The sequence below is a fragment of the Copidosoma floridanum genome, unplaced genomic scaffold (genome assembly GCF_036245765.1).
Source record: "Copidosoma floridanum isolate Cflo_tuat_1 unplaced genomic scaffold, Cflo_Japanese_pri ptg000001l, whole genome shotgun sequence".
In the NCBI taxonomy this organism is placed as follows: Eukaryota; Metazoa; Arthropoda; class Insecta; order Hymenoptera; family Encyrtidae; genus Copidosoma; species Copidosoma floridanum.
Genome location: NW_028321878.1, coordinates 10,868,440 through 10,881,246, shown reverse-complemented (window position 1 = coordinate 10,881,246; position 12,807 = coordinate 10,868,440). Strand labels below are relative to the sequence as shown.

Genomic DNA, 12,807 nt, shown 5'->3' with positions numbered 1-12,807 from the left:
TTGGATTTAACTTTGTTTTCAGAGAGTTTAGATTATCCATTGATAAATACGTGCTTTTGTGAGGAATTTAATTTGCCATCACTTGATGTGCGGAAGTAATTTACAGGGTAATTATTTTTCAACACAAGTATACACAAGTTTTATGTTCCTTTGCGAGGAAAGATACGACAGTTTTAATGAATACGAATTGACCGACACGTGTGATTGCATACATAAAGTGCTGGCATTCATGTTATTGAGTAAAATATTTAAATGATGGATGATCGGTATTATAAAATAATTAATTTGCAGTTTTGCCATACACAAATTACCCACTACTTAATTAATTTTGAACTTCAAAAGATGTAATTATTTCGTCACCAATTACGCTCGTAGATTTATTTCGAAAATTTTTTTCGATTTAATAATAAATTTTAATTTTTTTGATTACAAAGAATGTTTCTTTATTTTTTATTGAAAAAAATATCTGTGATGACGCAAAATTAATTTACAAACTGTTACAGAACTTATGGGTGGTTCTAAGATCACCAAGCTAGAAAATTTTTAGAGTGACTTTATATAGAATTTTCTGTTCGTCGTTAAACAACTTGAATGGCCCACCACTTTTGTGATTTAAACATGACCACGTTGTACATATTCATTCCGTATTTAAATTATCATGAAAAATTTATTTTTTAATTGAAAAATTATCATTCAAAATTTTTTTCTTTAAATAAAAATAGCTGATAAAGAGACAACTTGATGATATTAAAATAAAATATATGGTACGTATGTATTAGAGTTATTATGTATGTATGTATAAATGTATAGCATATTTTAGAGAGAGAAAAAAGTATGCTGCGATTTGAAATTCGGTTTCACCGATACAAGTGTACGTGTACGAAAATATTTCCAATAAGAAATTTTTTTTTAAGAGTATATTACTTTTAACGCTAATGAGGCTATTAATTTTTTCACAAACTACAATTGCTACGCTCTCAAGTGTATAACACTTTCTTTAATACTGTCAATTGAAATTTTCCAACATAGAACTCCTTTTTTTTAATATCATAAGCTCATGTATTCATGTACTGCATCAGTCCAACTGCAAAAACTGGGAATTTCGGCGTATCAACTCAGGAATGACGGAATAACGAGAACTTTTTGCGTCAAAAAAGGCAAAAAAAGGGAGAAACTGGGTGAGGGATGAGAACCATGATTTCAGCCGCCAACAAATCAACTCGAATTAAACGCAATTACGCGCGCACGGGTCGAGAGGCAAGAAAGAGTAAGAAGCATAAAAAGAAGCAAGTTAGCTAACCATGAAACTTTCCATCGTAACTTTATTAAACTTATTTCTGAATTGTAACCGACGCTTCGTTTTTTTCTTTTTTTTTTTCCTAACAATGAATGGTTGGGTTTTTTTTTTTTTTTTTTTGTTTAGTTTTTTTTCAGATTATTCCCGGGATCAGTAGATGTTGAAATTTGTTTTCTGCAATACAACGATCAGTTTGATTGTAAAATATTAGAGTGCAAGATCAGCATATAATATATGGTATAGGTACCCGGTAAAGTTGGATGGTTGAATAATATTTGGTCAAATTATTCTGATTGAAATAATACAATGATAAATTATAGTTGTCTAACCAAGTTTCAACGAACAAATGCTTTCGGTCTGTTATGGGTAATATACCGTATTCAAGAAAAAATTGCGAAGTTCTGTTTTCATAAGAAAAAGTGAACGCATACCACAAGGTTTTTTCTCCTGGAAGTTTATTACATTTAAGTATATTTTCACGAAGCACTGTTGTTCTTCGCACTGCCTCGAATTAAACTGTAAATACATGAATTAGATTTCAACGACCCGAACTAAATAATGTCAGTCGTGTATAAAATTTTTCTTAAAAGTAGACGATACTATCTCACAAAGCCGAGCTCGTAAATTCGCCGCGCCTGTATATATATCGCCAAGTACCGCTCGAAGCATCAAATAAATGGTCTATTATTCTCGAGGAGGTGATATTGACGTGCTATAAAACAAATGTAACGTGCAAACGGAAGTACATAGCAAGAGATCTCCCGCTCGATCGTATCCAATTAATTTCGGGCTGAGATAGAAAGGTGCATTGTTCAAAAAGCTATGTGGTGGGGAACAATCGGCGACGTGCTCTGGTTAATATTACAAGACTGACAAACACAGTCATTCGCAGTTTTTTTTTTTTTTTTTCCCTTTTACCACATGTATCGTTAGTGAAAATAAACGTCAGATTTATACGATTTCTCGTAAATTAATTTATGGAACAGAAGTGAGAAAAAATTGTTTTGACGATTTTATAAAATTCTCGAGACGCATAAAAACACAGCGGTTATCATATTCAGATTAAATTGAAGTCGCTCTACTGATTAAAAGTGATCCAACACCCAATTCCGTCGGTGTTTTCCACAAAATTCACGCAACAATCAAGAAAACATTAAAACTAGTTTTAGCTGGAGTTTTGGACTCTCCTGCACGAATGGTACAAATAGCGGTCAATAATTGATCGGTCGGCGTCTCTCGAGTACGTAAAAGGGGAAAAAAAAAAGAAAAAATTATCACCAGCTATTCCCACGCTCGTCCAGCACATTCATAGCCAGTACACTCATTAGACGAAACTTTTCATCGTCTCGGTTACATGCAGACTTTCCGTATTCCAATAAAACACAATCACGTGACAATGGCCATTCCGACACTGTGCGCCTGTAAGGACAAACGTTCCGCTCTGAAATGTCCTCTCTTTCTCTCTCAACGTCCCATCTTTATTACAACTGGCAGCTATTGTGTACACACATCACCAACACCCCCCAGTGTCGTATGCACGTATGTACGACAGAAGTAGAGTGCCATACGTGTGTCATGGGTGGCTGTACATGTCCTCTCTATTCTCTTTGATATGTTGTTACGTGCCGGCTGTTGGATCCACTCCTGGTTCGGTTTGATTGTACCTGTGTGTGATACTGTATGACGATGAAGATGTCATGCCGTACCCGAAGGGTTGTGCGCTTGAAAGTCTCGATGAAAAGTACGAATCCTTGTCGAGACTATTTTTGCAGTCTTTGAAAGGCTTTGGGCGACTTTGCGTCCATCAAAAGCCTTGAGTGATTTTGAAATCTTTCAGTAGACTTTCAAAGTATTTCGTTAACTTTTAGAGACATTAAATTACTTAAAAATTTTTTCGAGACTTTTGCAATCTTTTTGACGTCCCTAAAGAGCGCCCAGCTCTCCCCAACCGTGTTGTTTTTTTTTTTTTTTTTTTTTATTTAAATAATATATGTAAGAATAACTTATTGGTATTGAATCGTACTTTTTAGCTCCCACGAAAAAATTTTCCAGACTTTTTATTTCAATTGCAAGAATTCAATGCACATCTTACAGAAACGAATACCGAGCCGTTGCAGCAACGATTTAATCCGAAAAGCACGAGAGTGCGTTGAAAAAAAAAAAAAAGAAAAAAAGAAAAAGTAAAGGTATATAAATCCGAGGCGAAATCAATCCCCTTTGCCCCCCTTGACTTTTGCGAATGTGCTAACAACTTTTGTAACGCGTTCGTGCGTCTGTAGTGGATCAGCAGGCGGGCACGTACCGCGTTTTTCCCTCGCTTTGATTTACGTCTTGAAAGCTCGCACGTGACGCGTACGAATTTTTTTTTCTATCGTGGGTGTGTGCATGTGTGTAAAATAAAAAGAAAAATGTGTACCTACTACTGGTACAATGTAGTATATTTATGTAATAGATGGCTGTAAGTTTGCACAGTGTGTGCATTTGTCCTTGGAAAAAAGTTCGTTTTTGTTTCCCAAGTTTTAGAAGCTGCGTGGCTTAATCATGTGCTCATCGATTTATTGTAGCACTGCGTTACCCACCAGTAGGAAGCTAAAGTAAATAATGCCTCGGATCACGTGCTCGTTTATGCCACCATTACCCCCAAAAGACGAGGTGGTGCGTAATGCGAAAAAGTATAAATAAAATAAAATCTCATTTCAGAGAATATATTCTAATGGAATTTCTGTTACAATAAAATCTCTTGCCTCAAAACTTCGCTTGACATTTGCAAGACAAGCTAATAACAATATTCTTGACAAACCTTGTCGTGCATGTCAATCCATATAGTTTGAAAAAATGAAATGTTACACTGTACATTTTTTATCACAATTTATACGAGTAAAAGAAAGAATAGTCAATATACCAAGTACATCGAATACTCTGCTTACGTAAGAAATATAACATACATGGACACAATCAGCTGTTCTATGCGATAATGGCACGGCAATCACAACACGGCGTGTAAGTATATTATTTTTCATTGACAACTTCGTGGCTTGAAACTCCAGATACTCACAACGCAAAAATACACAAACGCAAATAGTACAAAATTACATACCCTCGTCTCCTCCATTTAACGAGCGATGAGAAAATATAAATTAAAAACGTTACAAATAACATATAACCCTGCAATAAGTGTACGCACACATGCAACACACAGTGGCCACGCTTATATAAAAAAGGAACATAAAAGTACGGGAGAAAAAAAAATAGGGGGGTAGAGGGAAATTCGCGTCGTCGAGTCAAGATTTATTAATCAGACAGTTATGTATATAGTTAGCGCGACGTGACCGCGGCTCTACGACAACGACGATGACCCGCAGCGTAAACAATAAACATCCACGGAGCGACATATCGATTCGGCGAGACATAAAACGCCGAATCTATAATCGTCGGTTGTGCATTTATCTGACGTTTACATATATACAATGAATACTCCAGTCGCTTACGATTAAGGGGGTAGGGGGTGGGTGGCGAAACTCGCTCGTTCATTCATAAGTTTCACACCCCTCGGCACGCAATGTGGCTAGTGCGTACGATTACTTGAACAAAACCTGCATGGACGCTAATCAACGGGGTAAATTCGGTTTACTTTCGGAAAGCGCATGAAACTCGAACGAGGGGCAATCAAGCTCGTGGCTCTGCGAGCTAAGAGAAAAGGAGCGCGATGGGGGATGAGGGGGGGGGGTTTCATTCAAGAAGAAAAAAGAAAGAAAGCTTCAACGCTTATTTGGCCGTGCAAAAAGCAGGGGGAGGAGACAGCGAGGAGGAAAAAAAGGCCGCTGAAGGGAAAAAAGATGTGGAGGGGGGGGAAGAGGTGACGTGCGTGTGTGTCAATGTACGGTATACACGTATAGTGTTCTTGAAAGTAGCGTATATCATGTGCACATACACAAGTGTGGGGGAGAGAGAGAGAGAGAGAGAGCAGCAGCATAAATATAAAGAGCATCAGCACCACTCACCCGAGTACTTGTCCGACGTCGGCTTGGGCGTCGAGGCCATGGTTATCTCCTTCGTTGCAGCTTCCTCGTTTCTCCTCCACCTCCACTTTGTCTTCGTCGTCTTCCTCTTTTAACCACTATACAGCTCCCCCGTCTTGTTATTATTCTTTTTCTTTTTTTTTTTTTTTTTTTTTCGGCTTCAGCGTCGTTAGCGTCGTCTTTCAACGCAACAACAACAGTCCTCAACAGTATATTTCACGCGCGCACGTGCATGTGTGTACGTTACATGATTTTCATCACAAAATATATGAATGAAGATTGAAAATTCGGTTTTTTTTTTTTCACAACATGTTACGCGTACGAAACGCGTGGGCCTTTTCAGGGCCCGACGACAACGACGTCGTCCCCGCGACGCACACACTGCAGATTGTCGTCGTAATCGTCGTTGCTGCTGCCGCAACAGTGGCCAGCTAATAGTACACGACCGGCGCGCGCGCGCGCCTCCTCCTGATCCTGCAACACCACCACCTCCCTCCGAATCTCTTGGTGCTACTATTATTACCCCCCATTGGGGTTGTTCTTTTTTTAGTCCTTTTGCTCATTGTTTTATTTTAATTTTTTCTTTTTCTTTTTTCAATTCCACCCCACAGTGCATTAGCAACGCTTCTGGCTAATTTCTCCTTTTTTTTTTTTTTTTTTCGGGTGTTACACATATACGGGAAAAATTAAGTCCTGCCGCGTATCCATTGTAAACATTATACAAATAACTGCACAAGCTATTAACACGATCGGCGATCGATCGCGTGCATCACCTACAGCACTTGGGAGCTGTTTCGCGGGCCCGCGCCCACGACCTGACCTCACACTATATTTGTGTGTGCTTTCCCTCTCTCTCTCTCTCTTTTTCCACCCTCTGTGCGCATATATATAGGTGCAATATATACACCGTGTGTACATCTACAGGTATAGATCACGTGTGCACGTACAAGCTGTTTTCTCTCCTGTGTTTCGTGGTTGTGCTATACGGCGTATAGACTTGGTGCTCGGAGAGAAAACAAAATCCCCTGCTACTGTGCATTTGTGTACCATTATCTATGTCTCGGCGTCACCGGGGGTCATGATTGTCGTAAAACCAGCCGGCAGCTGAAGATGTGTTGTTTTACACACACTCGTCCTTTTTTTTTAATGTACGGAAGGACGAAGGTGTCGATCGTCCCTCCCTTGTATACTCGTTGCACTTGTATGGGTTCGGTTTCGTTATTTATTGCACTCCGTTGTGTACACACGGCATGAGATATTACGCGCACAAGCACCACCGTGGAGGAGGGTAAGTCTCGCGTGAAACACACTAGGGGGGAAAAAAAAAGAAAGAAGGAAAGAAAGAAAAAACCAGAGGAATGGTTACAACACGCGTATGATGGACGCGCGAGGGGCGCGTTACGTACGCGACTGATTGTATATGAGAGCACGCTGTGCAGCCGGAGCTCTCCGGAGTCTCTGTGTCTTACTCGCGGCTGGCTGCATGTGGTGTATTTTTTTTTTTTTTTTTTTTTTTCTTCTACTTTTCTATTTTTTGTTTGCACCCGCGACAGTGTACGTACATATACACCCACTCTCGCGCGTTACAACGATTCACGTTTGGGTTTCATCTGCTCTCGGTTGTGCTCGTGATCGCATACATTTTGGTTTACAAGCATATAGCGTGTGACTATTCCTTGCATCTTGTGCTCATATATGTATATGCAACGAAACGACTGATGGGGGGCTTGAATCGGGTGTGTGAGTGCGAATTCTCTCTCTCTCGATTTCGAACAGCATCCATCGTGAACCCGAACACTGTCTCGTTTCATCTTACCCCTCGGGAGGTATGCTTGGCTGGGGGACGACCGGGTAGCGATTCTTAGCGATTCGCACGACATCTGCTGGGGGTGTGCTGGCTTACCAGCTGTTGGGGGAACAATAACAGCAGCTAAGTAGCTCCGAAACTCCAAAACTCCAAAGTGATTTCCCCCAAGACTCCGAAATTATCTTGAATGTCCAATTTACCACTTGAATCGTTGTTCATTCAATTTTTTAATGTGTTGAAAAAAAAAAAATAATAATAATAATAAAAAAAAAATATACCGTTCATAAACGGTATACAAGTATGTATAACCGTTACGAGTTAGTAAATTAACCATCGAAGCGATGAAATATCTTTTAATAACGTTTGTCAACCAACAATGTATTGAGGAGCGATCAATGACAAACGTTTGAATTTGCCGCTGAGTAGACGAGAGAGAAAAATTAAATATCCCCCCGAAACCACCCACGCATGTCTATGTATATATACCTTTAAATATACACAGTGCGTGGAGTGCGTCTGCTCTGCATTGTTGACAAAACTGAAACAAAACATGTATAATTGGCTGACGTGTATAGTGTACACGTATATACATAGGTGCAGGAGAGAGGGTCGAGAATAACTCGTCGCTTGACAGTTCTATACCTCGTTTGACAGTAGTGTTTATTGACGACGTGCCCCTTGGGGAGAAAAAAAAAAGAAAATTCATTACGTGTGCGTTTAAAGTGCATCGAGTGACCCGCAGCGATAAATGAAGGAAACCTCGGAGATATAGAAAAATCGGAGCTGCTGATCGAGGGTGTTCCAGGACACGATCAGCTTACATGGATGACATTATATTGTGAGGTTATATTATACATGTTGTGGGCTGAGCAAGTGAACAGAGGAAAATATATACCATACACACAGCCGTCAAGTGTGCAGCACTGATTGCTCGCTCGGGCGGGAGATTCGAATCGACAAACTGCGCGGGTCCTGCGGAAGAAATGAGCAACGGATAGCCCACACAACTGGTCTTTTACTATCGACAACAAAGTTTTTCTACTTTTTCGAACGCGCACAAAAATGGGCAACTCGGGCCTGAAACAGCACTACGAGACGGCCAGGAAGACGGGCGCGCTGAATCTGTCGCAGCGGAAGCTGGACGAGTTCCCGCAGCAGCTGGCCACTCTGGTCGATCAGCTGCGTACCCTCGATCTCTCGGAAAACAAATTTTCCAGACTACCCAGCGACGTTGGGAAATTTGCCCTCCTCAAGCAGCTCAACGTCAGTGGAAATCGGCTCACCGAGCTCCCCGATATCATAGGCGATCTTGTCAAGCTCGAGACACTCAATGCCAGCTTCAATCAAATCGGCGCCCTCCCGAGCTCCCTCGCCAAACTTTCGCATCTCAAGCAAGTACGCTGAAAGTTACATGTATGGTACCGAGATCGAATCGGCAAGAGGCTTTTTATCTTATATAAATATCGTTAACGCGTTTGGAACGTTATATAGTCGTGAAATCGTTAACCGATCGGCAGTGCCGTACAGTATCCGATCGCAGAGTACTATTCACGATAATTAGAACTGTTTCTTCTGTTTGCAGGTAAATCTCTCGGACAATCGGTTGACCGATTTCCCACGGATGTTTTGCGGTATGCGTCATCTCGATCTTTTGGACCTGTCGCACAATAAAATAACTTCGATACCGGACGAGGCGTCCGATCTCTACGTGACCGAGTTGAACCTCAACAAGAACCAAATAAGCTCGATCTCGCCGAATTTGGCCGACTGCCCGAGACTGAAGACGCTTCGTCTGGAGGAGAACTGCCTGAAACTCGACGCCATCCACAAGCGCATCCTCGAGGACTCGAAGATTTCGGTGCTCGCGGTCGAGGGAAATCTGTTCGAGATGAAGCAATTGGCTGACTTGGACGGGTACGACAAGTACATGGAGAGGTACACGGCTGTCAAGAAGAAGATGTTTTAGGTGATCATTGCGAGACCAATTGCTAAGTATTTTCCAAGTTTTTGCACTTTGGTTCTTTTGAGGATTTCAAACGATGAGAACTATTTTTTTTTTTTCTCACATATATCTAGTTTTGGATTTTTTTTTTTTTTTTTCATACTGCCAGGAATTAGCTTTATTTCATTATCATTTACGTTTAGCATAATACTTTACTTCAAGCATAATCTTTTTAACTCTAAGAAATGCTAAATTTTCACTGATGTTACGTAGTTTGGTTATCTGAAGTTTTGTTTGTACGGCATCGAAGAATTTTTACATTCGTAAAAATTAAAAAAAATTTCCCTGAAAGTCGTGAACTGTCAAAGTGTTTAAATGGTATTCTATGTGATGTACGATTAATATTAACGATATTACGTTGTTGAAAACTATGTGCACGATTAATCAAACGGTTTTCGAAAACAATTTTTTGCTCTACGACAAATCACGAGGTTTTGACGCAACAGTTTACATTATTTGATATTAACTTGGCAAATACGCAAACCGTTTCTCCTTATCAAGAATAGAATACGGTGTATTGCAATTTTGTTTAAATGTACATATACTTAGGTATTTTTTGAAAATAATATATATTGTACATAATGATAACCGATGATGATACTACGAGCGTTTTTATTGACACGTTCGCAGCTCTGAATGTATATTTATATAAATGTGTAAAAATAAACTCTGCAACACCTACTAAAAACATCGTACTTATCAAACCCTAAAAAATTCCCCTTAAAAAAACCATACAATGTGATGAAATCAAAGTCATACTGGTCGCCAAAGTCACCCGAGCGTGTCATCTGCAACGTATACTGAACGCACAGCGATGCAATGGTGCATAAAACAAAGAAGAGGGAAAGATCACTCCCCTGTAAACCGCAGTATAGAAATAGGTACATTCATCCATGTGAAAACGATGATTCACGCAATCAAGGAAATAAAATTCTTGCGACATTGAAATTCATACTAGAACGAATACGAGAGTTGAAGTAAAATGTATGTAAATCATTTAGCTCAAATCCAAGCGTATATGCTTATAAAGGCTTCCGATTTATTTACTTTTTCAGCGAAAAAAATCATATGAAACCACTATTTTTATCGAATTTGGAGTATTTTCGATACCACTTCTCCTTTTATCGTATATTTTTTAAGAACAAAAATAAAGGGTGTACCACAAAACTGGCCAAACCCAAGAACCAACTACCTACTGACTGAGTGTAATTCTAAGTCCGCATGTATACTGTACCACTCAAAAATACGTGTGTTTAAATTTTGGTTCAGTTTTCTCCAAGATATTTCGATGTACACGAGTATTTATACATACGGACACAATATACCGTTTCTCCACCTCCGGCGCATTACCTATATCCTCGTTTGTACGGCATCGCATTATTTTCGGAGTCCCTCGTCTTTTCGCGTGGTGTATGTATATATACGTGCACATGTGTGCCAATACAATGCAGCAGATGTATGTATGAGAAAAAGCGAAATAAGAGAAGAGCAAGGAACGAGAGCAAAGGTGAACATGTAAGTAATGGGTGTACAAGGTCTCGTCCCCGATGCCCACCATCTTATGGTAGGTAAAAGGGCCTTTGTGGTGGATTCATACACGTACGTGTAGGTGGTATACATTGTGTGCTCGCAGGGTTTTTCCTCCAGCCCCTTTAATCTTTGGAAAAATTTTGCTTTTTCTCCTCCGATTGGAGACGTGTACATCGATGGAAACACGACCCGAGCGTTTTATACGTATTACGCGTGTGGGTAAAAGATTCGGAGTATCAAGTACCCATCCCATTTCACACGATCTACCTTTGTTCGGTAAATGATGATGACTAAAATGGGACTAAAACGATCCAAAGTTACGTAATACCATTCCAAGTTGTTAATTATAAAAACAAAGATCAAATGATACCCGTAAATATAGATGACGAATAGTCCAACAGACATTTAAACGCATCACTCATCTTTACCATGAATACGTGAGTGCGCATTTTTTCTCAAGTTTTTAAGATAGAAGTAAGTATCCTTTATGCGACGAATAAATAATATACATACAGGTACCCACGAGTCACGATATGCACGTGCAAACGCTCCCTCCGTGGGTGGTCTGCGCGCGTATTCATTAATAACTGCAACAAATCACTTTGGGTGCATTTAGCGTAGGGGGAAAAAAAGTATATTAACCATTTTTATTTACTATTGCACGAGCTTTTGTTGATACTTATTGTTAACTTTTTTTTCTTTATTTCAGGTGCAGGAAACATAATTAGGTGGGATGAAAGGCAACATATTCATTTATGTCCATGTACGTATACGAAATCCCTTGGGAGGTATACCATACACAATGAGCAAACCTATCATCACAGCCGTCGACTCGAACAAAACGCTCGTCGCTTCTCTTCGTACTTTTTTATTTTTTTTTTCCCTACATGAGAAATTCCGCAAAGAATTTGGGAAATCACAAAAAAGTATCCAACACACGACTTTAAAACACTTATGTATATTTTGCAAGATTTTTTATGTATTTTACCCCAGAACACCAGAAGTTTGTTCATTATTGCTTATACTTTCAGGACAAAGAAATGCCTACTTGATTTGAAAATCGAGAAAGTTCTAAATAACGTTATTTTTCGCAAATTCGCCAATTGCTCAGATAATTGCAGGAAAATCTGGAAAAACTATTTTTTTTTTTTTTGCGGAACTCCTCTCGTTGATACACCCACACGCGCATCATGCGAGCAAAATATATGCGTTCAGTCAGAAGCGCTTAAAGCCCAGCCTACAACAGTGGCATTTTGAAAAACGGCTGTATACGCACGCGAGAGCGAACTGTACGCCTTTGGCGCGCTGGAACTTTGGATTATCCATTTTGACGCTGCTGCGACGACGTAAGTAAGTAGGCGGCCGCTCTGGTGAGCGGAAAATTTTCCGGTTTCTGCTCTTTCCCTCGAAATTTGAGCGCAACGACTTGCCGGTGTTTAGATATACGTGCGTTCAACCGATGTTAGGCTTTTGTTGTTAATTTATATACCTTTGCTCCTTTTGCACGTTAAAATCCATAAAGTACTAAATTGTTAACTGCTCTGATTCACCATTGCTCGATGTTTGTGTGAATATATTTTTTTGAGAATATTGAGGGGGAAACGGAAATTGTCGCTCATACATTTCCGTTGTATACTAAACGAACAACTTACTATGTAGGTATATAATATACGCGTACTTGTTTTCGTGCCTTATCACCATCATCAATTCAGTAGACTGGCGTGGGCCGCAATGATTTATATACTTTTTACTCGAGACACTGAAACAACTCTCGCCGGTCGATACAACTACAACACCAGAAGTGTATGTTTTTTTATACGTAGTTTTATAAAATAATTTTAAACAGTATGTTTTTTTTTTTTTTTTTTTTTTTTTTTTTAATCTACTTTAATTTTTCTCACTCGATTAGTTTTTAAACGGTCAGACGTTAATGATCAACGTCGCAAAAAAAAGCTTTTTAAGGCGTATAAAGTACTCAAACGTTTTAAGTGTATATGGTTTTGTTATGGACCTCATAAAAGTGTCGATCTAATGACGACAGTTTTCATAAATGAATACTCACAAACATGCACATTACTAATAGCTCATAAGTATAGATTGAAACTCACGAAGTATAAACTTTAAAGAGTGGATGGTCAGTGCAAATCGTGTA

General features: G+C 39.4%; 2 protein-coding genes across 3 annotated transcripts in view; one reads left to right on the top strand and one right to left on the bottom strand.

Annotated features, from left to right (window-relative positions):
* Positions 1–6,621, bottom strand: part of C3G (C3G guanyl-nucleotide exchange factor) — a 73,247-nt gene extending 66,626 nt beyond the window's left edge. Inside the window, exon 1 of the mRNA XM_089598343.1 lies at positions 5,299–6,621. Within this exon, the coding sequence (XP_089454469.1) occupies positions 5,299–5,338 (40 nt within the window). The 5' untranslated portion in view covers positions 5,339–6,621. The remainder of the gene's footprint in view (positions 1–5,298) is intronic.
* Positions 6,622–7,661: 1,040 nt separating this feature from the next.
* Positions 7,662–11,397, top strand: LOC106647032 (leucine-rich repeat-containing protein 57). Of its 2 annotated transcripts, XM_089590841.1 has the most exons (3): positions 7,662–8,518; positions 8,706–9,089; positions 11,365–11,397. In XM_089590841.1, the coding sequence occupies exons 1-2, from the start codon at positions 8,186–8,188 to the stop codon at positions 9,087–9,089; spliced, it is 717 nt and encodes a 238-aa protein (XP_089446967.1). In that variant the 5' UTR covers positions 7,662–8,185; the 3' UTR covers positions 11,365–11,397. The 2 variants fall into 2 exon arrangements, with proteins under 2 accessions (XP_089446967.1, XP_089446963.1); XM_089590837.1 differs by lacking the exon at positions 11,365–11,397 and having other exon boundaries at positions 8,706–9,217.
* The last annotated feature ends 1,410 nt before the right edge of the window (positions 11,398–12,807 follow it).

Coding starts and splice junctions, on each gene's coding strand:
- LOC106647032 (XM_089590841.1), top strand. CDS start 8,186: ATGGGCAACTCGGGCCTGAAACAGCACTACGAGACGGCCAGGAAGACG. Junction 8,519..8,705: donor AACTTTCGCATCTCAAGCAA/GTACGCTGAAAG, acceptor TTCTGTTTGCAG/GTAAATCTCTCGGACAATCG.